Below are 25857 nucleotides of genomic sequence, written 5' to 3'. Positions count from 1 at the left end.
TAAATCCGTTTTACCCTGCATAAAGCTTATGCAGGGCAAACTCATAAGTTGTTCGCCCTCTATAACACAGATAGAGAGATATGCACAGTTGTTTGCTCCCCCAGGTATTAATACATACTCTGAGTAAATTACTAAATAAAAAGTGATTTTATTAAATACAGACAGTAGGATTTAAGTGGTTCAAAGTAGTAACAGACAGAACAAAGTAAGTCACAAGCAAAATAAAATAAAATGCGCAAATCTATGCCTAATCAAACTAAATACAGATAAGTTCCTCACCAGTTCCAGCATGCTCCCTTTTACAGGCTAATCTCCCTTTAGCCTGGGTCCAGCAATCTCTCACAACCCCTGTAGTTACTGTCTTTCGTTTCAGTTTCCTTCAAGCATCCTGGGGGGGGGTGGAGAGGCTCTTTCTTTAGCCAGCTGAAGACAAAATGGAGGGGTCTCCCCCAGAGTTAAATAGACTCTCTCTTGTGGGAGGAGACCCCCCTCCTCCCTCCTATGCAAAGTCCAGCTCCAAGATGGAGTTCTGGAGTCACCTGGGCAAGTCACGTGTCCCTGCATGACTCAGTCTTTACAGGCTGAAGCCATTGCCCACATGGAATCTTGCATGTCTCCAGGAAGACTTCTTATGTGGATTGGAGCATTCCAAGATGCATTGTTCCCCACGTGTTTCCTGATCAGGTACTTAACCTGGCGAATTCCTTCCTAAAGAAGCTGACCAAATGCCTCCCAAAGCTTACTTAGAAACCAAGCAAGCATACAGCCCATATTCTTAACCTCAAGTAGAAAATGATATATATATGTACAAATAGGATGAATAGATATAGTAGACCATAACCTTTATGGAGATATGTTACCTGGCACAGGCAGCACCAAACATATTCCAGTTATGTCATACATACATTTATAAGCACCCCCTCCCCATAAAGCCTTATGGGGTACACTGTCACAGAACCAACTTATGTTGGTGAAAGAGACAAACTTTTGAGCCACACTGGGAAATTTCCAGATCTGAAGAAGAGCTCTGTGTAAGCTCAAAAGTTTGTCTCTTTCACCAACGTAAGTTGGTCCAATAAAAGATATTACCTCACCTATCCTGTATCTCTAATATCCTGGGACCAACACAGCTTCAACAACACTGCATATAAAATCATCTGAGCTTTTTGGCAATCACTATCTAGCGTGAAGCATTGAACAGAAGTTTAGATCCACTCTTCTCAATGACAACCTTTACTTTAGCAAGAGCCATACACTATTGTTTGAGAGCTGCAACTCTGAATCGCCAGTGTAGCATGAACGGGTTGAATGGATTGGTTTTCAACCACAGAGTTTCTTGGCATGGCAAATACACCCAGTGAGGAGTAACAGTCAGCTCCTATTGCCTGTACACTTGTTACTGACATTCGTGCTTTTCATGCAGTAACTGTGCTCAGAAAAGGAGGACAGAATGTCAAAAAATGCAGGGCCGGATCGTGCAGTCCTGACGCAGTCCTTCCTCAGAAGTTGTGCTGGAGTATGGACTGAGGTCCCAATCTTGAAACCACTATCTGAGTAATCCTTACACAAATTGTGGCTCCATACACTTCAGCGGGGTTACTGGGAGAGTAAAGATTCCTACTGTGAGGGAGGGTTTTCCCAATTCACCTGCATTATTTATAATTTAAAGTTAAAAATCAGCAGAGTTTACTCTTTGGTGACTTTCTTTGCAGTCTTTTTGTATGACATTTTTTCTATACAAAACAACTAAGGTAATGGAAAAATACGACATTACAGATGTCACCCCAGGTTTGTAGTCATTACAATTATTGAAAGATGTACAGATGTTTAAGACTCAATAAGGAAGAGCAGGTATCCTTGAGCTAGTTACTTGAGTCCCACGCAGTTCTACTTTGCCGTTTTGAAGGCAGTGTCACGTTTATTCCATGGGTGGCTTGTCCTGTATTGGGCCTGGTGTTTCTAGATTTGTAACTTAGGGAATTTTCATTATTTTACTAAGGGCTTGGTAATGCTGTCTAGGCACAGCCTTGCACTGGGGTGATGCAAAGCCATGCTGCCGCAAAGAGGGCACTGGGAGGCATTCTGCCCTGTGGAGAAGGTGACTGGCAGGGTTCCCAGGTGCATGCAGGCTGTGGACTTGTTTTTAGTACAACACTTCACAGGGTGTAGCTTGCTACCCCTTACATGGCTGGGCAGATCATAGTTGGATAGATGTACAGTGTAACCTGGCCTCCTGGTCCACCTTCCTGTCCCTTTTTGGGCTGTGTGCAACCTTTGGGAAGTCTGTGTTCCCTGGAGAGCAGAGGCTGCAGTTGTGCCTGTCTTTACACAGCCACTCTCTACATACTGTACTCTCTACATACTGTGCCCTGTGAGAGTCACCCAGAATCCTGTCCACACCTCGATACACCACTCTGCTGTGTTAGTCATGTGGCATATAAAATTCAATATTTGGTGCGAGCACCAGCATTTTCCCATGCTATCCATTCTAGCACATTCACATAAACTAGATGTGATTTTAAAACAATCTCCATCAGTTTCTGTATTTGCTATAAGTCTGAGGTGCAAAATATTTTGAGTTTTCCATTAATACTTGTATTGTGTAATTCACTCTGGATCACTACCCTGTAAAATGTTTGGCAGAGAATTGCATCCGATTTTTTTTTTTTTAAAGAATCACATAGTTACACTTTTGTTTCTAAACCAAATTGGTCAGAAACAATTACTTAGGACAATTACTTGATTTTTATGGCATGATAAAGTGTAGTTATAATAAAAATGCACAAAATACAGGATGTAAGCAAATTGTATCTAAAGAAATTATAAAAAGCAATTTCATTTCTTAACTTAAACACTACATTGTGCTCTGATATAGATGAGCTTCTGGGATTATAGTATCATATCTAGAAGTCAGCTTAGTATTTACAAATTTAACCAAAGATTTGCAATCACTGTTTATATGCATTTTAAATTTTTCATTGCTTGGCATGTAGTTTTTTGCATGAGCCATCAGTGATTAGATATGTACATAAGCATAAATCTCTGTGGGTTTTCAGTTACTCCAGTTTTGTCTGATGGGCTGCTTTTCTCTTCTGTATAGTAAATCCCAGAAGGAGAAAAATGCTCACTGCAAGTTGAAGGCTATAGAAACAGGAAACAAATGCTTTTGTCTCTTTTGATTAGTGTTCAGCAAACTAGCTTAATGGCAAGAGTCCAGGAATAACCTCAATAGACTGTACAGCCAACCTTCCCCCTCCTCCCCCCAAATGGTGATCTCATTACCAGTGGCTAGTGAAACATAGCTCATTAGCCAGGCAGCGTTTTAAAAAAGTGATTGTGGTGATTGCTTCTGAGCAGAGAATTTGGGTAAAATTTAGAGATTTTAACTCAGGAATCGGCAACCTTTGGCATGCTTCCCATCAGGAAAATCTGCTGGTGGGCCGAGACAGTTTGTTTATCTGCAGCGTCCGCAGGTTCGGCTGATTGCAGTGTGACGGGTTGGATCACAGAAACCCCCTTGGGAGCTGCCACCTGATGTGCCAAGTCTACCTTGGCTCCTGTTTTCCCTGCCAGCTCAGGACTCCAGCACCCTGTCTTGCTGAGCCAGACACTCCCGTCTGCTCCAACACAGACCCAGGGTCTGAATAATTTGCCCCAAGGCTACAGGTTTACCTGAAAACAGCTCACAGAAGTGTGCTTGTCTTTAGCACTCAGATGCCCAACTCCCAATGGGGTCTAAACCCAAATAAATCCATTTTACCCTGTATAAAGCTTATACAGGGTAAACTCATAAATTGTTCGCCCTCTATAACACTGATAGAGAGATATGCACAGTTGTTTGCTCCCCCAGGTATTAATACATACTCTGAGTTAATTACTAAGTAGAAAGTGATTTTATTAAATACAGAAAGTAGAATTTAAGTGGTTCCAAGTAGTAACAGACAGAACAAAGTAAGTCACCAAGCAAAATAAAATAAAATGCGCAAATCTATGTCTAATCAAACTGAATACAGATAATCTCACCCTCAGAGATGCTCCAGTAAGTTTTTTCTCAGACTGGACACCTTCCAGGCCTGGGCACAGTTCTTTCCCCGGCACAGCTCTTGTTCCAGCTCAGGTGATAGCTAGGGGATTCTTCATGATGGCTCCTCCCTCTCCTTGTTCTCTTCCACCCCTTTATATATCTTTTGCATAAGGCGGGAACCCTTTGTCCCTCTGGGTTTCCACCCCCCCTCACTGGAAAAGCACCCAGGTTAAAGATGAATTCCCAGGTCAGGTGAATAAGCCCTCAGAGTTATATTTCATATTTCTAGTTTTAGATACAAGAGTGGTACATTTATACAAATAGGATGATCACACTCAGTAGCTTATAAGCTTTGTAATGCTACCTTACAAGAGACCTTTTGCATGAAGCATATTCCAGTTACATTATATTCACTTATTATCATATTTTTATAAAACTATTCCAGTTACATTATATTCACTTCTTATTATGTTTTTATAAAACCATATAGACTTCACAAAGTCACACGCAGCTCCCACTGTTCTCCGTTCCAGGTGAATGGGGGCTGCGGGAAGCAGCATGGGCCGAGGGATGTGCTGGCCACTGCTTCCCGCAGCCCCCATTGGCCTGGAGCTGCGAACCGCGGCCAGTGGGAGCCGCGATTTGCCGAACCTGTGGACGCTGCAGGTAAACAAACCGTCCTGGCCCACCAGCAGATTTCCCTGATGGGCTGCATGCCAAAGGTTGCCGACCCCTGTTTTAACCCAAAGCCTGCCTAAGTTTGCAGGCACTGTCCAGAAACAGCAAATTTGGGGGAAGATGTTTTCTTCTTGACCTTGTATGTATGTGTTTTAATCACACAATATAAACAGGTACCAACTACTGCTGTTTCTCTTAAAAGTTCTGATTCAGCAAAGTATTCAAGCACATAACTAATTCAGAACACTTGAATAGTCCCATTAACTTCTAGGGACCAGCCCCTCGAGTGGGAGACAGGACACACACTGAACTCTGGGTTACAGATTTCACTCAAGTCAGTGAGGGTTAGTCTACACTGGCAACGGTATAGCGCTGCTGCGGCAGCCTTTAATGTGGCTTGTGTAGTTACAGCAGAGCCCTGAGAGAGAGCTCTAAAAATCCACCTCCACGAGGGGCGTAGCTTCCAGCGCTGGCGCACTGTCTATACCGGCGCTTTACAGCGCTGAAACTTGCTCCGCTCAGGGGGATGTTTTTTCACACCCATGAGCGAGAAAGTTGCAGCGCTGTAAAGTGCCAGTTTAGACAAGCCCTGAAGTTGCATCTGCTTACACAGTTGTCTGAATTAGGGCCATGACCTGTAAAAACAAGATCACTCAAACTGCTCCTGAAATTGATGTTCATTAGTGCTATCACATTATGAGAAGGAAAGTAGGGTGGTCAGTAAAGTAGTGCACTTAACTGTTATTTGAAAGGTTCATAAGTTACTTGATAAGTTAACTTCTTGAGCCTGTACCTCAGCAGAGGGTGGGGGTCAGGGTCAGCCAGGCTATCTAGAGTAGGGTGACCAGACAGCAAGTGTGAAAAATTGGGACAGGGGGTGGGGGGCTATAGGATCCCATATAAGAAAAAGACCCAAAAATCGGGACTGTGCCTATAAAATCGGGACATCTGGTCACCCTAATCTAGAGAGAATGGCAGCCATCTCCAAAGACCATATTCAATTCTTGATTTTGCCCTGAGTGCTTACTTTCCTCCAGCCTGGGTGAAGCATTAGGATTGGGCCTAATCCAGTGGAAAGAGTTTTGTTGACTTCACTGGGAGTTGGATGAGGCCCATTGGGAATAAAACACAATCTGGAAAAAATGAATCATAGGATCATAGAAATACTTAGCTTTATTAGAAAATAATTGTGAAAGGCTTGGCTGTACTAACATCGTTTTGAAAAGAGCCCTATTAGGTTACTTTTACGATGATGTGAGCATACATTTCAAAGCACAGGTGCTGTTCATTTCATGTCTGTACTGTTTCAGAAGCTGTCTCTCTCTCTTACCCCTTTCCTTTCCCCAAAATAGCATTAACCTATCCTTGCTTTGAAACTGGCAGAGAGATTTAAATTAATTCCTTGCCTGCCACAGGAAGTTCTTCTTTTAATCAACCATGAGAAAAATGTTTACAAGGGAGCTCTAGCTAAGTAGAGAATAAAAATCTTTTGTGGGGACCCCTCTCACTGCTCTAGGGAGTTGTGCCAGGTGAAGCAGCTGGACATTCCGAATGTGGGGCTCTTTCTTTTGAAGTGGAGTTAGTGACGAAAAAGTATGGTTTAGAGTAAACACACTGGCGATATCTCAATCTTTACAAAATACATAATTTACTTGGAGTGCATGCTCATGAATTCAGATTACTAGTTGAGTATCCCAGGTCACAATTAGTCTGGTGCTTGTGTGATACTTCAGGAATCCACTATTTACAGTTTCTGAAGGACTTTGTAGAGCAGAGAATCAGAGGGTGTAAACTGGTGACACAGGAAACACAGCAAATACCTTGAGAAACAAAAGCCTGTCTTGTAGCTCGAGGCCACATACTGACCTTGAAAGAAAACATAAATGACTTGAAAATAGTTTTTTTCATAGCTCAGACCTGCTTAGAAAGATGACTTATAAACCAGTAATAAGATAATAGGTTTAATCATAAGTGAAAGAAGACAAAGCTGTATGGGAGAGGTTTGAGTTCCTTCCTCCCCAGCCCCCTCTTTCCCAGAAAATGAACTTTTGCAATGGTGTGAAGTTTGGTTGTAACCTGGGCAGGTGTGGTTAATGTAGTAATATTTACAATCACCTTAGACTTTAATGCAGAATAGGGAATACTGGCACAATCTCGTCAGCTCCAGGATAAGAGCATACTAGAAATACACTGCCGTGAACAATCTTGTAGTGGCTTTGGGATAGGCTTCTGCAATGCTATGGGCAGCATTTGCTGCCTAGGTTCCACTGGAAGAACCTGGACTGTGGGCCCCACGTAGTAGAAAATCATCCTGGAACTGGGCCATGGTTGCACAAGCCTCCTGCAGCCTCTCTGCCATTGTGTGGCTGGAGCTGGCCGGCTCAGCCCACACATTAGGTGTGTTGGGGTAACCTGGAGATCCTGGCAGCCTCTGCCAGCAAAGCTTCTATTGAACGCCAGCTGGGGTTTAAAACTGCTCTTGCTGGATCTCCCACTGAACCCTGACTCAGGTGCAGGGAGGTGGTCAGTGCATGTTGGGTGAATCGACTCCTGTGTCAGTGTATGAGAGAGGAGTCTTATTTAGGGTTTGGCTGTCTAAGGACAAGCTCGTCCTCACATACACATTGTGAAGGAGATGGTAATTAGTATACTTGTGCTCAGGGCTTAAATTCTGTGGGTCAGGGCTTCAGCCCTGCAGGAGGCACTGGAGCTCCCATGGGTTTGAAAATATTTACCGGAGCTCTGCTCCGGATGGCACCAGCTGAATTTAAGCCCTGCTTGTGTTTCATTCCTAATACCTCCCACTTCCACCTCAAAGCACCGCAGCCCCCTTCCTTTCTGTTTCTGCTTATATCCCTCTCCCCTATGAACAGGTATTTTTGTTCCCATCTGTCTGCTCTCCTGCCATTGCTTTCCTACCAGTGCCCTCATCAATGTCCTCTATCCCCTCCTCCCCCCCGGATTTACTTTCAGCACACCCGCCAATTGATTCCAGACCCAGCATCAGGGTGCCTAGGAGTGCATATACAGAAAAGATAGGGATGTTTCACCAGCAGCATGGTCAAGACGCAGCCGGGCTCACTTCAGACAACGCATCCCACTTGAATTGCTAGTGTTATCAGCCCAATCTGCCACCCAAATGTTAAGTTTCCAGGTGTCTATTTTGTTAATCACAATCTTACCTGATGAATACAAGCAATCTTAATCTGGCAACAGGCAGCCAAAGAAAATTTGTTTTCAAAGTAACAGAGCGTTTAAAGGACAAGGATTTTCAAGAAAGCGTTTACCCAGTTTTCTCATCTATAGGTCAGGAATTAACAACTGCGTTCTGTACAATGTAGAGGATACAGTTCCTCCTCCCCACTGCTTTTTCCCTACGTATAGAGCTCATCTTCTTAATTTAGCCTGTGCTGCCATGAATTCCACAGAGGGGATCTCTAAGTGAGAGTTCCAAGAAGTTCCAAGCTTCAGGTCATGCTGCCTTTTTCAGGGCTTCGTAGATCACCATATCAGGACACTAAGGTGACTCATCTTTCAAAAATAAATCAATGAAAATTTCATGGTGAGTGTTTGTAAGTGTGTCTAAGGCCAATGTTTGTTACGGTGGCTTTGTCTGAAAGTCCAGCCACAGCCGACATAAATGAAGAAAGTTGTCATTAGATACGTACTGTCTCTAGCTGTACTCTGAAACTGGCCACATGCTTTCCTTGGATGACCCCTAATTTATACTTCACTGTTTTTCATTTTCTCCTTCTCTTTGGACTCAGAAAAATAATAAAAAGTATTTGTAACAACAGGAAAGCTTGTCCCAGGATCTCTAAATGGCTAACTCTGTGCCAGCACAGACCTCGGTCTGTCCTGTTCTGGCATCCCTCTGTCCCCAGATAGAACCGCTGGACTAGTTAATCCCACGTTTTCCTTTCCTCCTCCAAGGGCAGATACTTTCTCCGGGGACATTCTCCACACTTGTACCTCAAGCAACAGTTAAATCTAGAATCTGAATAACTATGGCTAGAATTCTGTATTGTGCTTCGGATCTGCACTTCTCTGGGGTTCGAAGCAGACCCCGACGTAACTTAGACATCCCTGGCAGATGTGCCTAATTTATGGTAGTCTGTCCCCAGCTGCCAGTGGGTAGCAGCACTGCCCAGAGATTTTGCAGTGCTGTGTGTCGTGGCCCTACCCTGATAAGACTCTCTCCCTCAACTGGAACTTGGATTTTTTAGAGTCCCTTTAGGCTGCTCTGGCCCTTTTACCTGGTGTAAAGGTGCTGGAGTAGAGGTGAGACTCTCGCCCAGTTTATTTAAGAAAATATAGAGAGAAATATAGAAAAAAGAAAGCACATTTAATTTTGCTCTCATTGAGTCATGGTTTGTGGAAAGCCATGCTAGTAAGGGCCATGGGATGCAGTCACAAAGCAAAAAGGTTGGTAGATGCAGACCTTACATGTTAATAACATGCTCTTGTTATCTCAGTCCATAAAGTTCCTATCTTCAGTCTTGATACTATCTCCTTGGAGATAGCAGGCATTAGCTCAGGTTCTTTCTTTGGTTGATCTTAGGTGTTAGAAGTCCTTGTTAGGATGTTATACAATATAGACATTGTCTCCTTCAGTTCAAACTCAATACACAATGTCTTTCACACTTTACAAAGTACTTAACTGCTTTCCATTTCACAAGGTGAAATCATGGCCTATTAAAGTCAGTGGCAAAACTCTCCTTGACTTCAGTATAGCCAGGATTTCACCCACAGTGTTTTCCTTTTCCTCCCCAAATGTTTGAGCATTTTAAGTGCATTGGCCCATTTCAAAGTCCTCTTTTGAACTCGTGTACCATAAGCACCTCTGGGTTGTAGCCCACGAAAGCTTATGCTCTAATAAATTTGTTAGTCTCTAAAGTGCCACAAGTACTCCTGTTCTTTTTGCGGATACAGACTAACACGGCTGCTACTCTGAAACCTGTCCTAAAGGATATCCTGTCCCTCCTTGAATATTTGGGTAAAAGCCTTTGGTAAGGCCAGGTCCTTTCATATATAATGAACTCTCTATCCCAGGGAGTCTTCCTGTATAGGAAGCCTGCAGCTACTTTTCTAAATGACATTAAAACAGATCCCACATGGATAAAAATACACAGAAAATTCCAAATAGAAAATAGTTATTTGTCATAGTATTTTTGACGAACTTTTTTTGTTGATGCACATCAGAAAAAAAACTGTTATCCTCATGCTTATCACACATGTGCTGCTTTAAAGGTACAAGCTGATATAGCGACAAAACAAATGTGGCAAATCTGGTTTTGCCAAGTAACACTGTCACCTAGATCCTCTAATCCTCTGGAACTGTTCAAAGAGAACTTTGATGCTACCAGATGGTCCAAAACTTTTCTGAAAAAAGTATCTACTATGATACATGATACAGCCATGTTCACTTTCTCTCTGCTGACTCCTCAATTTAATTCAAGCTCCTAGTTCTTGCTTTCAAGGCTTTCTACAACTTAGCTCCTTCTTACATTTAGCATATTGTCTCGTTTAGCACCTCTGTGTTCACCACAAGCCACTTGTCTGAATGGCTTTGTTTTTCCCTTGTTCCATGAGTGCCTTGTCTTTTTTTATGTCACTGTATGTACCAGGAAACCCCCATCTTAACACCATCTGCCATATCTCCACCTCTCAAATTTTATTTCTTCAAGGAGACTTACAAGTATGGCCAACATTTTCAAACATGGGTGTCTACATTTAAAGTTTTGCACCCATAAGCTCCATTGACTTCAGTGGGACAGAACAAGGTGGTCTTAAGTTGCAGTGGGGGAGGTTTAGGTTGGATATTAGGAAAAAACTTTTTCACTAGGAGGGTGGTGAAGCACTGGAATGGGTTACCTAGGGAGGTGGTGGAATCTCCTTCCTTAGAGGTTTTTAAGGTCAGGCTTGACAAAGCCCTGGCTGGGATGATTTAGTTGGGGATTGGTCCTGCTTTGAGCAGGGGGTTGGACTAGATCAGGGATTGGCAACCTTTGTCCCGCGGCCCGCCAGGGTAAGTACCCTGGCGGGCCGGGCTGGTTTGTTTACCTGCTGCGCCTGCAGGTTCGGCCGATGGCGGCTCCCACTGGCCGCGGTTCGCCGCTCCAGGCCAATGGGAGCTGCGGGAAGCGGCGCAGGCCGAGGGATGTGCTGGCCACCACTTCCCACAGCCCCCATTGGCCTGGAGTGGTGAACCACGGCCAGTGGGAGCAGCCATCGGCCGAACCTGCGGACGCGGCAGGTAAACAAACAGGCCCGGCCCGCCAGGGTACTTGGCGGGCCGTGTGCCAAAGGTTGTCGATCCCTGGACTAGATGACCTCCTGAGGTCCCTTCCAACCCTGATGTTCTGTGATTCTATGAACAGCTGTTGCTCAACACTGCTGAAAATGTAGAGATGCCCAAACATGGATTTAGATATCTGATTGTAGACATTGAAGTTTAAAAACCGTAAAGTTGTTTTTAAAAGTAATCCTGTGAACCCTTTGTGACTACGTAATCATATTGTCTTCTTCACCCTTATCCCCCTCAGCTCTCCTCTGTTATCAAATATTGTTATCTTGTCTTAACTAATAGGCCCTGATCCTGAAACGAGGTTTGCCTGGGGGGACCTCTGCACTCGCTTAGAGCCTCATTGACCTCACTGAGGCGCTGCATGAGTGCAAGAGCCTGCTTGCACGAAGTCATTTTTAGGTTAAGCCTGTTGAAGTCAATGGGAGTCTTTCTATTGACTTCAGTGGGCTTTGGATCAGGCCCTTAGGGTGTGCCCACAGGTGTAATTTCAAGCTTAGGTAGACGTATACATGCTAGCTTCGATCAAGGTAACACACTCAAAATAGCAGCGTAGCTGTGGTGGCGCAGGTGGCAGCTCAGGCTAACCACCTGTACTTTTATCTAGGGTCTCAGATGTGACTGTACCTGGACAGCTAACCCATGCTGCCTGCCATGCTACCATGGCTCCCCTGCTATTTTTAGCATGCTAAGTTGGTCAGCACATGGGCTCATTGTTTTTGTACTGTAAACAGCTGTGGCCTTACTCAAGTAATAAATTATAATAGTCCTTCCAGCTCCCGACAAAATTCTGTTGGCAGCCATAGCTCCTTATAAAAACACAAAGCTTTTCAGACTGCAATCTGTCCTGTTGGACAGGTATTAAATGAAGGAAGGAGCAAAAAGAATAACACTAGTTTCATTTACTTGTCATGTTGGTTAAGTTATTGTAAAGAGTGTTGCTTTTCAGCAGTATTTCTGATCCCGGATTTGGAGACTGGTAGGCTACAGCAGAATCAGTTAAAGCTGTTCCCAGGGATCGTATTGCATTTATATGGAACAAATTAAGGTTTTTGAAAGGTAGATAAGGGGGTATCTTTTTAAGGTCCTTGCTGTGCTCCTTTTATTTCATGTATTGCACTGTGTAACATCAACCTTTTTGAGAGCAAAAGAAAAACTCACACTTTGATCCATTCAGACTACAGGACATGGGCCAAACGCTGACTGGCCGTGCGCATACCATCACATCACTGAGAGCCTTTGGCTAATAGAGGAAGTTGGCTGCCCTGATACCTGCCCTTTTGAAACATTGCATTCCATGGGTCCGTCATAAAAGGTGTTTTAGGGGCTGTGGCCTAGAGCTCAGGTTGTAAGATTTCCATGTTAATGTACAGCTATGCCTAAAAATATTTTTTTCTTTTTGTTAATTAAGTTTTCTACCATTTTAATTAAACATTTCACTTAGGTTCCAGTAACTCATTTTCTGTAGAATTCACCTTCCTTTGAATGTTTCCTCTATGTCAGGGGTTCTCAAACGTTTCCATATTGTGGACATCTTAATAGAGAGGTTGTCTCATGGACTCTCACCTACCTCTCATTTGTAATCATAGAACCTCCCTGTAGTAACCACAACAATTGTTTACCAGGAAAAGTAATATTTGGCAAGTATGTTATGCATTTTAACTGTATGTCAGTGATGTTTGAAAGGTGCAAATGAGGAAGATAATCTACACTGTCTGGCTAGCTGTCTCTGATTGCGGGAATATGGTCTAGTAGTGGATAGGACATTGAGCTGGGCCACTAACCAGCAGTGTGACTTTGGGCATCTCTCTTTTCCTTGCCGCTCTTAGTCCGTCTGCCTTGTCTGTTTTGACTGTAAATTCTTTGGGGCTGGGACTATCGCTAGCTCTATATTCGTCGTGTGCCTATCATGGTCATGGAAGGGGCTTGTGAGTGCTACTGTAATCCATGGACCACTGCTTGCTGCAGGGGATTGCTGCTTTGTTTGGTGTGGCCTTGTACACAGTGTAAAGAAAGTCCTGTATATATATCATCTTTGAATGGACTGGTGTATGGAAGGTCATTCACTTGAAGGCATGTCACCAAGGCACATCTCCTGCAGGGGGATCTGTTTGCTCCTTGTTCGCTGACACAAATGAGACCATTTGAATTGCAGCTTCAGAACCTAAGGGGTGCCCTTATTTTATTACGAGAGACGGAGTTTGCACAGCTGTGTTGTAAACTCTGACATCCATTAAAGGTTTCCAGCTGCATCTTAAGGGGGAAAGTAGAACGAACGTAAGATTGGGGCATCTGTGCAAGAAGCCCGTGACACTGGGACATTGCTATGAAATACGTTGCTTTGATTATTGTTCAGACCCGAATATATTTTATAGCTAATGAGACCAAAAAAAGTGTTCATAATTTTATTTTTTGTTATACTTTAAAAAAAACCCACACATTGTTGGCCAGGTACTCCCAGAGCCAGGTACACCGTTCAGTTAAACGTTGCTGTGTTTATATTGCTAGGTAATAAAATTCTGTGGTTCATGAAGTGCCCATCAATAGAAAGCTAAGATTAAAAGCCTCGGATCCGATCCATCTTTTCATAAAGAAAAGCTATTCATATAATGACGACCATTCAATAACTTATCTGCAGTGGTGTGTTTTAGAGGACTGGGAGCATATGTAAGCTCTGAAGTTTTCTTTTGAAATACGCATGCAAAGAGAAGCATTGTTGGAAAATAAATTCAGTGGTGGATAGACTACTGCTGAATTGCATACCTCTTTTCCCATACAGTCACACAACAGTTCACAACTCTGCAGGTTGTCTTCACTTCTCATTAACACAGTCAAATGTGTGAGACATTAGATATATACCTTTCTCTCTCTGGTAAAGTTGGTTCTGGCAGTCTTCAGGACAATATTTGATTGTCTAGCTAAGGTACTTATATGGCCCCATCGTTGTAGTATCTGTACAATCTGTAATGCATTAATCCTCACATAAGATAGGGCAGCATTATCATCTACATTTTACAGACGGGGAACTGTGTACAGAGAGAATAAGTGGCTTGCCTAGGATCATAAAGGAATTCTGTAGCAGAATAGGGAATTGAACAATGGTCCTCTATGCCCAGGTTAGCATTGAGAGGGACACTACAGGTTGGTTACCTTCTGACATCAGTGCAAGGAACTGGGCTATCCCAAAGTGACTGACCGCAAACAAAGCCAGACATCACCTGAAATGTTAAAACCACGCCACATTCTGAACAGTCAAAAGAAGAAAAAGTGTGACAGAAAATTGAGTCGAGATATTTTATTAAAATTGTATTAAAATATTCAGTTTTATTGAATATTTTTTTAGTATTCATTGTTCTGAGACATTTTATTCAGGCCAAAACCTGGCATAGATGTCTATAGTGTAGTGCAACCCCCCAGGAAAAATTAGATTTACATTATAGCATTCGTAAGAAGCACCACTATTATGCAATAGCACAGGACTTGTGCATTTATGCCAGACATTTGTACATATTAGGCATGCCATGCAGTGCAAAGACAGTTAAGATGCGTAGGTGTATAATATAACTGTATTTCATGAAATGCTATTACTTTTATAAAATTATTTCATTGTAGTTTGTAACAATAATAATAATATTTGGCACTTTCACAATGTCTTTCATATGAGGATCTCAAAGCATTTTGCAAATATTATTATTAAGGATATGATTTAATCATGGGTATTTTTAGTAAAAGTCATGGACAGGTCACGGGCAATAACCAGAAAGTCACGGGCTGGTGACCTGTCCATGACTTTTACCAAAAATACCCCTAACTAAATCTTAGGCGCTGGGGGGAGGAGGGGGGTGCTTCTGGGGATGCTGCTGATCCTGGGGGAGGGGGAGGCACTCAGGGCCCCGCTGCTGCTCTAGGCAAGGGGGCGGCCCGGGGCCCCATCACTGCTGCTGCTCCCGGACTGCTCGGGCAGCCCTGGGGTCAGCTGCACCAGCCCCTTCAGAAATCACGGAGGTACCGGAAAATCACGGAATCTGTAACTTCCATGACCTCCGTGAAAGACTCACAACCTTCATTATTATTAAACAGGACTTAATTCAACTTCTATTGAAGTTAAGGAGGAAATTCCCATTAATTTCAATGTGCTTTGGACTGAAATAGATACTAGTTACAAAAAGTGGCATCAGTTTTTAAACAGAACTCTCCAGTGGCTGGAATAAATCATCCAATGGGAATTTCTGTTTTCAAACTTGATGGTATGATATAGCCCATAGTAAGATTAAAGGGCCAGTTTTTCTGAAAATGCTAGTTGTGTTATTTTCCATAAAATACATTTTAAAATACTTTTTGCTGCCTTTTGTTTTTTAATTTTTTTGCAACAGAGTTGCACAAGGTTATATTTGCTTTTAAAGCATTACGTGTAATTTCAAAGTATCTGTAGCTATATGCATGTGTCTAGTTTTCTTTTGTGCTCTCTTCAGAACAACAAAGCTATGCGGTGTCCGACACTGGGCTTTTTATAGTGATTTATTAACTGTGTCAGAATAGTTGCTGTGAATGCTGGGACGCTCTTGTATACTGTGGCAGTTGATATTGATTATGACAGTTTGTGGACTTGTCGGTTGTCAGACAGCAGATAGTATTTTGTCTTCTTACTATACAGACCATGGACTATACATCAGTGTTTCCTTAAGAAAAAGGCCCTTTGTCTGGCACCCTTTTCCCTCCATGTTATGAGAGAACTTGAGTAATACATTGTGCGGCATATAACAAAATAGATCAGACACCCTATGGACCAGCCAGTCAAAATGACAATAGCTGTAGAAACATGCATGAATAGTTAGTTCTGCTGCTGTTCTCTCATGAAATAGACTATGTAGTTGGCAGAAATGGTTAAGCGTGTCTGATTCTGTCATTTATAAAAAAAAGTTCATTAATTGTACTAATATGCATCTGATATTTCCATTGTTTGGGAACCTGCAGACTGTGCACTTTTAAAAGTTTATAATTAGGGTTTTGGCTATTGAAAAGCTTTGAAGATCATGCGTGGCGGTTTTGCCTCTTCTGTGGAAACGGAAACAGGACAGTCTGTCTGAAGCAGGTTGAGGAAGAGGAGATGGAAATTTTCTGTGGCATACCCATCTTGGGGATAATGAAAGCTAAAAAAATAAGCTAGTGTGATGGGTCCTACAAAAAGATCACCCAAAATAATGACCACTTGCCACAACTCCACCACTGTTTGTTTTTAGCCATTAAGTAGTAAAGTAGCACCCATGAGAAAATATTTTATTTGCTTTGCAGCTGCTTTATAATGAAAGAAAAACAATTAGCAGCTGAGGTTTTATAGACATTCCCGGGTAGGGGGGAAATGCTTAGTTTAGACCAGGGGTCTCAAACACGCGGCCCGGGGGCCGCATGCGGCCCGCGGGGTTGTTTTCTGCGGCCCACGAGCTCCTCACGGCCCCCCCCCCCAGCGTTTACCTAGAGTGGCTCCAGCCCGACGCGCACTGGGGGAAGGGCAGGCTCCCTGCCTGCTCTGCCCCTGCCGCTCCGGGAAGCGGCCGGAACATGGGGAAGGGGGGGCATAGGGCTCTGTGTGTTGCTCTTGCTTCAGGCAGCGCCCCCAGCAGCTCCCATTGGCCGCAGTTCCCCGTTCCCGGCCAATGGGAGCTGCTGGGGGTGATGCCTGAAGCAACAGCAACACACAGACCCCTGTGCCCCTCCTCCCCCAGGTTCCGGCCACTTCCCAGAGGGGTGCGGGAACAGGCAGACAGGCGGCCTGCCCTGCCCCCAGTGCGTGTCGGGCCAGAGCCCGCCCCCCGAGCCCCTCCTGCAGCCCAACCCCCTGCTGTACCCCGCACCCCTCCTCCAGCCCAACCCCCTGCTGTACCCCACACCCCTCTTGCACCCCACACCCCAACTCCCTGCCCTGAGCCCCCACCACACCCCACGCCCCTCCTGCCCTCCCTGGGGGGCAGGAAGGGGGCAGAGTTGGGGTGGGGATTTCAGGGAAGGGGTTGGAATGGGGGCAGGACCTCATGGAAGGGGTGGAGTGGGGGCGGGGCCAAGGGTGGCTGGGGGAGGTGTCAGTAATGCGGCCCTCGGCCAATGTACTAGTCCTCATGTGGCCCTCATGGTCACTTGAGTTTGAGTCCCCTGGTTTAGACCCACCTGGAGTACTGGAAAAGAAATCTTCTAACTTTAAATCCAGATTGCATCATTACATACCCAACGATATTACTAGATAATAGGTGCTGCTCTGATTTTTCTGTTTTTCTAGGTGGTTATTCTGAACATGGACACAACTTCACCTGGCACGAGATGATTCTCTGCTTATCACCCCATTAAAACACAGAAAACCCAACAATCGAAAAAAGAAAAGGAAAAAAAGCCTATATATGAAATGTTGGGACCGGATTCTGATCTCACATTGGTTTTATATTGATTCAAATGCAATTACTGCTGTTTTACATTGAAGAGATGCAAAATCAAGCCCAGTGTGTGTATCTCAGTTTAGCTGGAGAAGATGTATGTAGTAGGTGACTATTCAGTGTTAGACATTAGAAAGGACCGTGTGGCAGGCAGTTTGGGTTAGTGGATGAGGTATTGGACTGCGAGTCTAGAGAGCTGGGTGCTGTTCCAACTCTGCTACTGCCCTGACCAGCCAACTCTCTGTGCCTCTGTTTCCCTTCCCCTGCTTTGTCCATCTTGTCTACAGTAGAACCTCAGAATTATGAACACCTCAGGAATGGAGGTTGTTCATAACTCTGAAATGGTCATAACTTTTAACAAAACATTATGGATGTTCTTTCAAAAGCTTACAACTGAACAATGACTTAATACAGTTTTGAAACTTTACTATGAAGAAGAAAAGTGCCCTTTATTTTTTTAATAGTTTACACTTAACACAGTACTGTACTGTACTTGCGTGTGTGTGTGTGTCTGCTGCTGCCTGACTGGTTTCAAATGAGGTGTGTGGTTGACTGGTCAGTTTGTAACTCTGGGGTTCATAACTCTGGGGTTCTACTGTATTTAGATTGTGCAATATTTGGACTAGGGACTGTTTCTTACTATGTGTTTGTACAGTGCCTAGCACTATGAGGCCATAATCTCAATTGGGGCCTCTAGGCACTACTATAGTACAAATAATTTAATATTTTATACTCTATGATCTGTACTTTCTAAATAAAATATTATATATTAGTGAAAAAATGACAAAGTCCTTAAGGTCAGCAAGGAGACAGCCAAACAAGAGGGTTTGATCTCTCTGATTCTTGCAAATTCCATGTTCATTTATGTATACAGTATACATAATGTATATAGAACCCATCACATTGCCCAGGGTCAATAATTATATTTCATAATGAAATGATGCTGTAAAGTTTGCAAAGACATTGTACTAATATAAGTCTAACTCTGTACTGCGGGTTGTACTGGCATCCATCACTCCTTAGTATCAGATATCACTGCTGTATGTGCATTGAAATGTTTTGTAGCAAAACAAACATGGATCTGTCAAAGACATAATGGAGCAATGTAAAAATGCTTGCTTTCATTAGAGATGGGCTTCATTTGGCTCCATCTCTAACTTTCATATAAGGTTCCTGAAGGAAATCAAATGTAGTTAGCTCTTTTCCCCTATGATGACTTTTAACTAAAGCCCTGATAATCCTCTCTCTCGCTCTGCATAGTTTTGGTACTTTAAGCCTGAGACCGCTGCGGGAGAAGATAATTTTGGTGTTGTGCTGCAGAAAGTGACAGCTTCACAGCATTAGTTGTAGGCTAGCAGTGACCTGTGTAAGATATGTACAGTTCCTATCAGAAGTTTCTTGCCCTTAACCCTCTCACAGCTATTTGTCTTACTAGCAGTTTCCAGTTGTTTGAGTGGAACAGTCTAGGACAGCACATACCTGGATGTCCCTTGTACTTTAGTTGCAAGCCTTAGGTTCTTTCCAGTGCAGAAGCCAAAGCACTTTCTGTCTGTCTCCCTCTCACATCCCAGCAGGTTGGAATGTCTCACATCTCAGTTGTGTTTATTGGAGAATGCCTCAGTAGCCTGGTCTGTATGCCAAAGCACTTCAGAGGATGTTGTTTGAAATAACTCTGATCTCTCTCTCTCTCTCTCTCTTCCCCTTCCCCCGTCCCCTCCCGCCAATAGATGGTGTTCACAGTGTCACAGCAGTCTGCACCCTGAGGGTGACTATCATCACTGATGACATGCTGACCAACAGTATCACTGTGCGGCTGGAAAACATGTCCCAGGAGAAGTTCCTTTCCCCGCTGCTCTCTCTCTTTGTGGAGGGTGTGGCGACGGTGCTGTCTACTACCAAGGATGGCATCTTCGTCTTCAACATTCAAAATGATACAGACGTCAGCTCCAATATCCTGAACGTAACATTCTCCGCTTTACTTCCTGGTGGCATTAGAAATAATTTCTTCCCCTCCGAGGACCTCCAGGAACAGATCTACCTCAACAGGACGCTACTGACCATGATCTCTATGCAGCGGGTCCTGCCTTTTGACGACAATATCTGTTTGCGAGAGCCTTGCGAGAACTATATGAAGTGCGTCTCGGTGTTGAAGTTTGACAGCTCTGCTCCATTTATTAGTTCAAACACCGTTTTGTTCCGACCCATCCATCCCATCAATGGTCTGAGGTGCCGGTGTCCCCCTGGGTTTACAGGCGACTATTGTGAAACAGAGATTGATCTCTGCTACTCCAATCCTTGTGGCAATAATGGGCTTTGTCGGAGCCGAGAAGGAGGCTACACTTGTGAATGTTACGAGGACTACACTGGTATGTGTTTATCTTATCTATTATACCCATGATTTATATGTTAGGCCATCCACTGAGTCAGTTCTGTATCAAGCTGAAATTGTTGACATTCTTACTCAAATGGAGAAAGCGTCTGACACTAAACTCTGGTAGAGAGAAGGATTTAATGTGTCACATTTGCAGTTAGACTAAATCCCATATCTTTGCTTTAAAATGTCTTGTTTGGACACATTTCTTTTACATTGTGTTTCTGGGAGGGAAAAGAGAGTCCCTGATTGCACATCCAACTATCTTCTACCCCTTAAGTAATACTCAAGACAGCCAACAGTGCTAGATGTAAATCAGTATTCTCTGAGTGCAACATGTTATGATGAGACACTCCTTATTTTGAACTAGTATTACTACTTATTGTTTGTATTGTGGTCGTGCCTAGAAGCCCCAGTCATGGACCAGGACCTTGTAGGGCTTGGTGCTGTACAAACAGAACAAAAAGATGGTCCCTGCCTCAAAGAGCTTACTATAATGTAAACGTGGGAAATACCGTATGTAAGCTTCAGTTTGTGAATACCCATCCAGGCAAATATAATCTCTCGATCCAATTTCCTTTCTAGAAATTGTATGTTTAAAAGAGCATAAGATTGCTTCTTCGTGTTGTCATTCTTCTCCTAGTATGCTCATCTTTATCAGTTTGTTGATGGAGTTACTTTATCTCATAATTTACCAGACAATTAATAAAGGTTAAAGTGCTACTTCTGCAATATTTGTAAAGAGTATAGAAGAAGAAGAAAAATTAAATGCTACATAGTAGAACCATTACAGTTAATGGGATTACTTATGAACTTAAATTGTGCATGTGTCCAAGTAGTTTGCTGAATGAGGCCTAAACTCTCAGCTGAGACTTAGGGCTTGGCTACACTTGCAAGTTAGAGCACACTAAAGCCACCCAGTGAGCTCTAACTCACTCCCCGTCCACACTGGCAAGGCACGTAGAGCGCTCTGACTCCGCGGCTACAGCGCTGCTAGTAATCCACCTCGGCGAGTGGAATAATATTTGCTGCGCCCCCGCTGGAGCGTCGCGGCGCCAGTGTGGACGCCCTGGTCCTATAGTGTGCATTGATCGGCCTCCAGAAGTGTCCCACAATGCTTGTGCTAACCACTTTGGTCATCACTTTGAACTCTACTGCCCTGCCCTCAGGTGACCAACCGTCAGACCCGCCCTTTAAGTTCTTTGGGAATTTTGAAAAATCCCCTTCCTGTTTGCTAAGCCAGGCGTGGAGTGCTCTCAGCGAATCTTTCCAGGTGACCATGCCTCCACACTCCAGACGAGCCCCAGTATGGAGCAATGGTGAGTTGCTGGACCTCATCAGTGTTTGGGGGGAGGAAGCTGTCCAGTCCCAGCTGCGCTCCAGCCGTAGGAATTACGATACCTTCGGGCAGATATCAAGGGACATGATGGAAAGGGGCCATGACCGGGATGCACTGCAGTGCAGGGTTAAAGTGAAGGAGCTGCGGAATGCCTACCACAAAGCCTGCGAGGCAAACCGCCGCTCCGGTGCTGCCCCCACGACCTGCCGTTTCTACAAAGAGCTGGATGCGATCCTTGGGGGCGACCCCACCTCTATTCCGGGGACCACCATGGACACTTTAGAGCCCAGTGCAACAAGGCAGGAGCAGGAGGAGGAGGAGCAAAGCGGGAGCAAGGATGCGGAGGCAGAGGAAGACACCCCGGAATCCCTAGATGCATGCAGCCAGGAGCTGTTCTCAAGCCAGGAGGAAGGTAGCCAGTCACGGCGGCCGGTGCTTGGGGAAGGACAAACACCAGAGGCAGTTCCCAGTAAGCGGCTTTTATTTTGGCAAGGAAGTTATTCGATGCGGGCTCTTGGGGCGAGGAGGGTTAGGGCTGCATGCATGCCTAGATGCGGAATAGGGCGTTGATGTGCTCTCTCACATCGCGGTAATCGGCCTCAGTGAGCTCTTCAAAGGTCTCATCCAGAACTTGGGCAATGCGCTTGCGCAGGTTTCTTGGGAGAGTCACTGTGGTCCTTGTCCCAGTCAGGCTAACGTGTCCGCGCCACTGTGCCGTGAGGGGCGGGGTGACCATTGCTGCGCACAAGCAAGCTGCATATGGGCCAGGGCGGAAGCCGCATTGCAGTAGAAGACCCTCCCTTGCTTCCCAGGTCACCCTCAGCAGCGAGATACCTTCCAGGACTAACTCCTGTGGAAAATGTGGGGACAGTTCAGTATAGGGGCCCCCTGCCACTGTTGGCTGTCCTCAAGGCACAGAAACCCAGAGGACAGTACAGCTGTGAAACAGTCAGTCACGCTTGACCCTGTGCTTACTCACCATTTTGGGGCTTCCGTGGGTTATGTGCGCTCGCTTTGGGACGGGCAAATTATGATATTGTGTAGACTGTGCTTGCCCGTAAGTATGGCTCTGTCTGGTGTGAACAATGCTGCCTCTGTTAAGTGTTGCATTTTGCCTTTACAGATGCAACCTTGAGATCTCAGCCGTTTGTGTTATCACCGGCTGAAAGACTCCAAAGAATCAGAAAGAGACCACGTAGAAGCAAGGAAGACATGTTGCATGAAGTAATGCAGCATTCAAGTAATGAAAATCAAAAAGTGCAGGAGTGGCGGGAGAGTGAAAGGAGGGTCCGCCAGCAGAATGCGGATCGCCAGCACCAAAGCATGGAGCGGCTGTTAAGCATCATGAAGCGCCAAGTGGACTCGATACAGGCACTCGTAGCAATGCAGGCGGAGCACTACCGCGCCCGCCCCCCCCTGCAGCCCTTGTCCCAAAACTCTTTCCCTTGTGCCCCCATGTCACCTCCGAACCACTTTCCCCAACATCTGGGTTCTTACCACCCAGCTGATTCCAACACCTGTAGCTTCCCCACACAGCCCTGAAAACTACGGCTATTACCCACTGCACTCAACCCCCATCACCATGTAGTATAGCCATCTTGAAGTGCAGCACTCATTGCACAGCACTCCAGACAGGACATACACAAATCTGTGATTGTACCGTTCCCCACTCCCTTGCCCTTTCTGTTTCCCAAACAGTTGTGTCTCTTTTCAATATATGGATTTTTTGGCTTTGAAAATATTCTTTATTATTGCATAAAGTAAAAGATACCTTAGCCCAGGAAAGAAACAGGCACTGCAAGTCAGTGTAGCAAACACAAATTCCTACTAACATTGGAACCACTGCAATTCACTCCCGTGCAGGGCACCAGACATTACTGGTGGCTTTCAGCCTCAAATTGTTCCCTCAAGGCATCCCTAATACTTGCAGCCCTGCGCTGGGCCCCTCTAATAGCCCTGCTCGCTGTCTGTTAAAATTCAGTCTCCAGGTGTTGAACCTCCTAGTTCCATGCCTGACTGAATCTTTCACCCTTCCCTTCACAAATGTTATGGAGGGTACAGCATGTGGATATAACTGCGGGGATTCTGTCGTCAGCCAGGTCCAGCTTCCCATACAGAGAGCGCCAGCGGCCCTTTAAACGGGCAAAAGCACACTCCACAGTCATTCTGCACTGGCTCAGCCTGTTGTTGAACCGCTCCTTGCTGCTGTCAAGGCTCCCTGTGTAGGGTTTCATGAGCCACGGCATTAAAGGGTAAGTGGGGTCTCCAAGGATCACAATGGGCATTTTGACTTCCCCTACGGTGATCTTCTGGGCTGGGGAAAAAATCCTGGCTTGCAGCTTCTTGAACAGGCCAGTGTTCTGAAAGATGCGTGCACCTTTCTGGGCCAGCCTGCGTTAATGTCAATGAAACACCCACGGTGATCCACAAGCGCCTGGAGAACCATCAAGAAATACCCCTTCCGATTAACGTACTCGGAGGCTAGGTGGGCTTGTGCCAGAATTGGAATATGCGTGCCATCTATCGCCCCTCCGCTGTTAGGGAAACCCATTTGTGCAAAGCCATCCACAATGTCATGCACATTTCCCAGAGTCATGGTTCTTCTGAGCAGGATGTGATTAATGGCCCTGCAAACTTGCATCAACACGATTCCAACGGTCGACTTTCCCACTCTAAACTGGTTAGCGACCGATTGGTATCTGTCTGGAATTGCCAGCTTCCAGATTGCAATAGCCACCCGCTTCTCCACCGTCAGGGCAGCGCTCAATCTCGTGTCCTTGTGCCGCAGGGTGGAGGCGAGCGCCTTACACAGTCCCATGAAAGTGGCTTTTCTCATCCGAAAGTTCTGCAGCCACTGCTCGTCATCCCAGACTTGCATGACGATGTGATCCCACCACTCAGTGCTTGTGTCCTGAGCCCAAAAGCGGCGTTCCACGGTGGTGAGCATGTCCGTGAATGCCACAAGCAAACGCGTGTCATATGCGTTACTCGAGTTGATATCATCGGAGCTCTCACTGTCACTTTGGATCATAAGGAATAACTCGACTGCCAAACGTGACGTGCTGGTGAGACTCGTCAGCATACTCCTCAGCAGTTCGGGCTCCATTCCCGCAGACCAAAAGGGAAGACAGAGCACGCGGTACAAAAAACGTTGAAAGATGGCGCCAAATGTGGACGGAAGCAAAGGGAATGCTGGGATGCGAACCGATGCATCACGGGGCGTTGGGACAGGACCCAGAATGCCCTGCACTCCACGCCCCCCTCCCACAAGCCACAGCTCCAGAATGGGAAGAGGTGCTCTGTGGGATAGCTGCCCATAATGCACTGCTCCCAGTGCCGCTGCACGTGCCACAAATGTGCACTGGGAAATGCTTAAACCAGTGCTCCAGCTTCCTCCATCTTCTATTCAAAACAGCAGCCTGGCTGGCTGAAAACCTTTGAGGCCAGGCAGAGAAAGCTGGAACATTATTTAAGGCGTTTTCTTCCACTGTGAGTGTAAAACTTTAAATAGAGCAAATACGATTGTTTGTGGCTCCCAAGCTTCCTTAGCCCTGTTCTTTGGTCAGCTTCACTCCTGAGAACCTCAGCTATTCTCCATCTCTTCTAGCTGAACATCTTTTGTCCACTGCCCCATGCATTTTTTTCCAGCAGACGTTTTAGATTTCTAAAGTTTTATCTTTTCGAAAATTATACATATATAGATCCATATTTACGAAAATGTATGTCTGAATGCTATGTGCTTATAGGGCCTGCTCCAAGCCCCCCACATGGAAAGTCTTTTCTTTACCATCAGTGGCTTTTGGGTCAGGTCCACAGATTACAAAGGATGGGGCGGTGGAGAGGGGCAGCACTGTCAGGGGGAACATTGCACTTTGGGGGGGGGTACGAGGCCAAAGACAGTGGACCAGAGACCTCCCTTAAGAGGTGCACAGGATGTGGGGTTCTCCTAGAGATCAGAGGAAGTCTGCCGGAGAGCAGTCCCTTTCCTAAGGTCCAAATGATAAACTTGTAACTCAACCTGTGAACACTGAAACGGGCTGTGAGACAGTGTTGGAAGTTTTATGACAAATTAATTTGATGAAAAATGTTTTCTATAATAAACATTACAGTATAAATAGAAGTGATTATGACTAACAGTTTATTAAACAAAAACTTGCACATTAACAAACTTAATTAACCCATGTTTTAGAATTTGCAATAATTTGCATTTTCGTCTGTTCAGAAATTTCTTTGCTGGAAATCTCTGGGGGAAAAGGCTTGCCAAATAAATAGATGAACAGTTGAAAATGTAAAAGGTATTTTTTAAATGTTTAACTCATAAACTAATCATTTGATTTCTTTGCATATTTACTCTGTATTTATAGTGTAGGTGATATAAATATATAATTGCTACATTAAGTGCAATGCATTTTTTGTATTTTCAGAACCACTTGTCATATTAGCTGGAGGTTTGTGCTAAAACTAGTTAACAATGTTGACATTTGAATAGTCATATTTAGTCTCCATAGTTAACCACACCATTGAGATGAATGGGGCTGTTCACACTTCTCCAACTTTATTGCTTCAGACTTGTTGCAGGCTCAGGGAGATAACACTGTATTGGTTTATATTTGGTTAATGTTTTTGAGATTTTCTTCAAAACCATGAAGGCTAGAAACAAATTTTTTTAAATAATGAAAGCTTGGAATCTGGAGCATCCTTTTGATACACACATATTTA

The 25857-nt window shown here is 44.6% G+C and overlaps 1 protein-coding gene across 1 annotated transcript in view; it reads left to right on the top strand.

The window, feature by feature from the left end:
* Positions 1-25857, top strand: part of CELSR1 (cadherin EGF LAG seven-pass G-type receptor 1) — a 273393-nt gene that overhangs the window by 92558 nt on the left and 154978 nt on the right. The window contains exon 2 of the mRNA XM_026648694.1: positions 19156-19794. Within this exon, the coding sequence (XP_026504479.1) occupies positions 19156-19794 (639 nt within the window). The remainder of the gene's footprint in view (positions 1-19155; positions 19795-25857) is intronic.

This window comes from Terrapene carolina, unplaced genomic scaffold (assembly GCF_002925995.2).
Source record: "Terrapene carolina triunguis isolate 2854851 unplaced genomic scaffold, T_m_triunguis-2.0 Scaffold68, whole genome shotgun sequence".
NCBI classification, from domain to species: Eukaryota; Metazoa; Chordata; order Testudines; family Emydidae; genus Terrapene; species Terrapene triunguis.
Note: the sequence above shows the minus strand (reverse complement) of the source record. Positions and strands in the feature narration are given on the sequence as shown.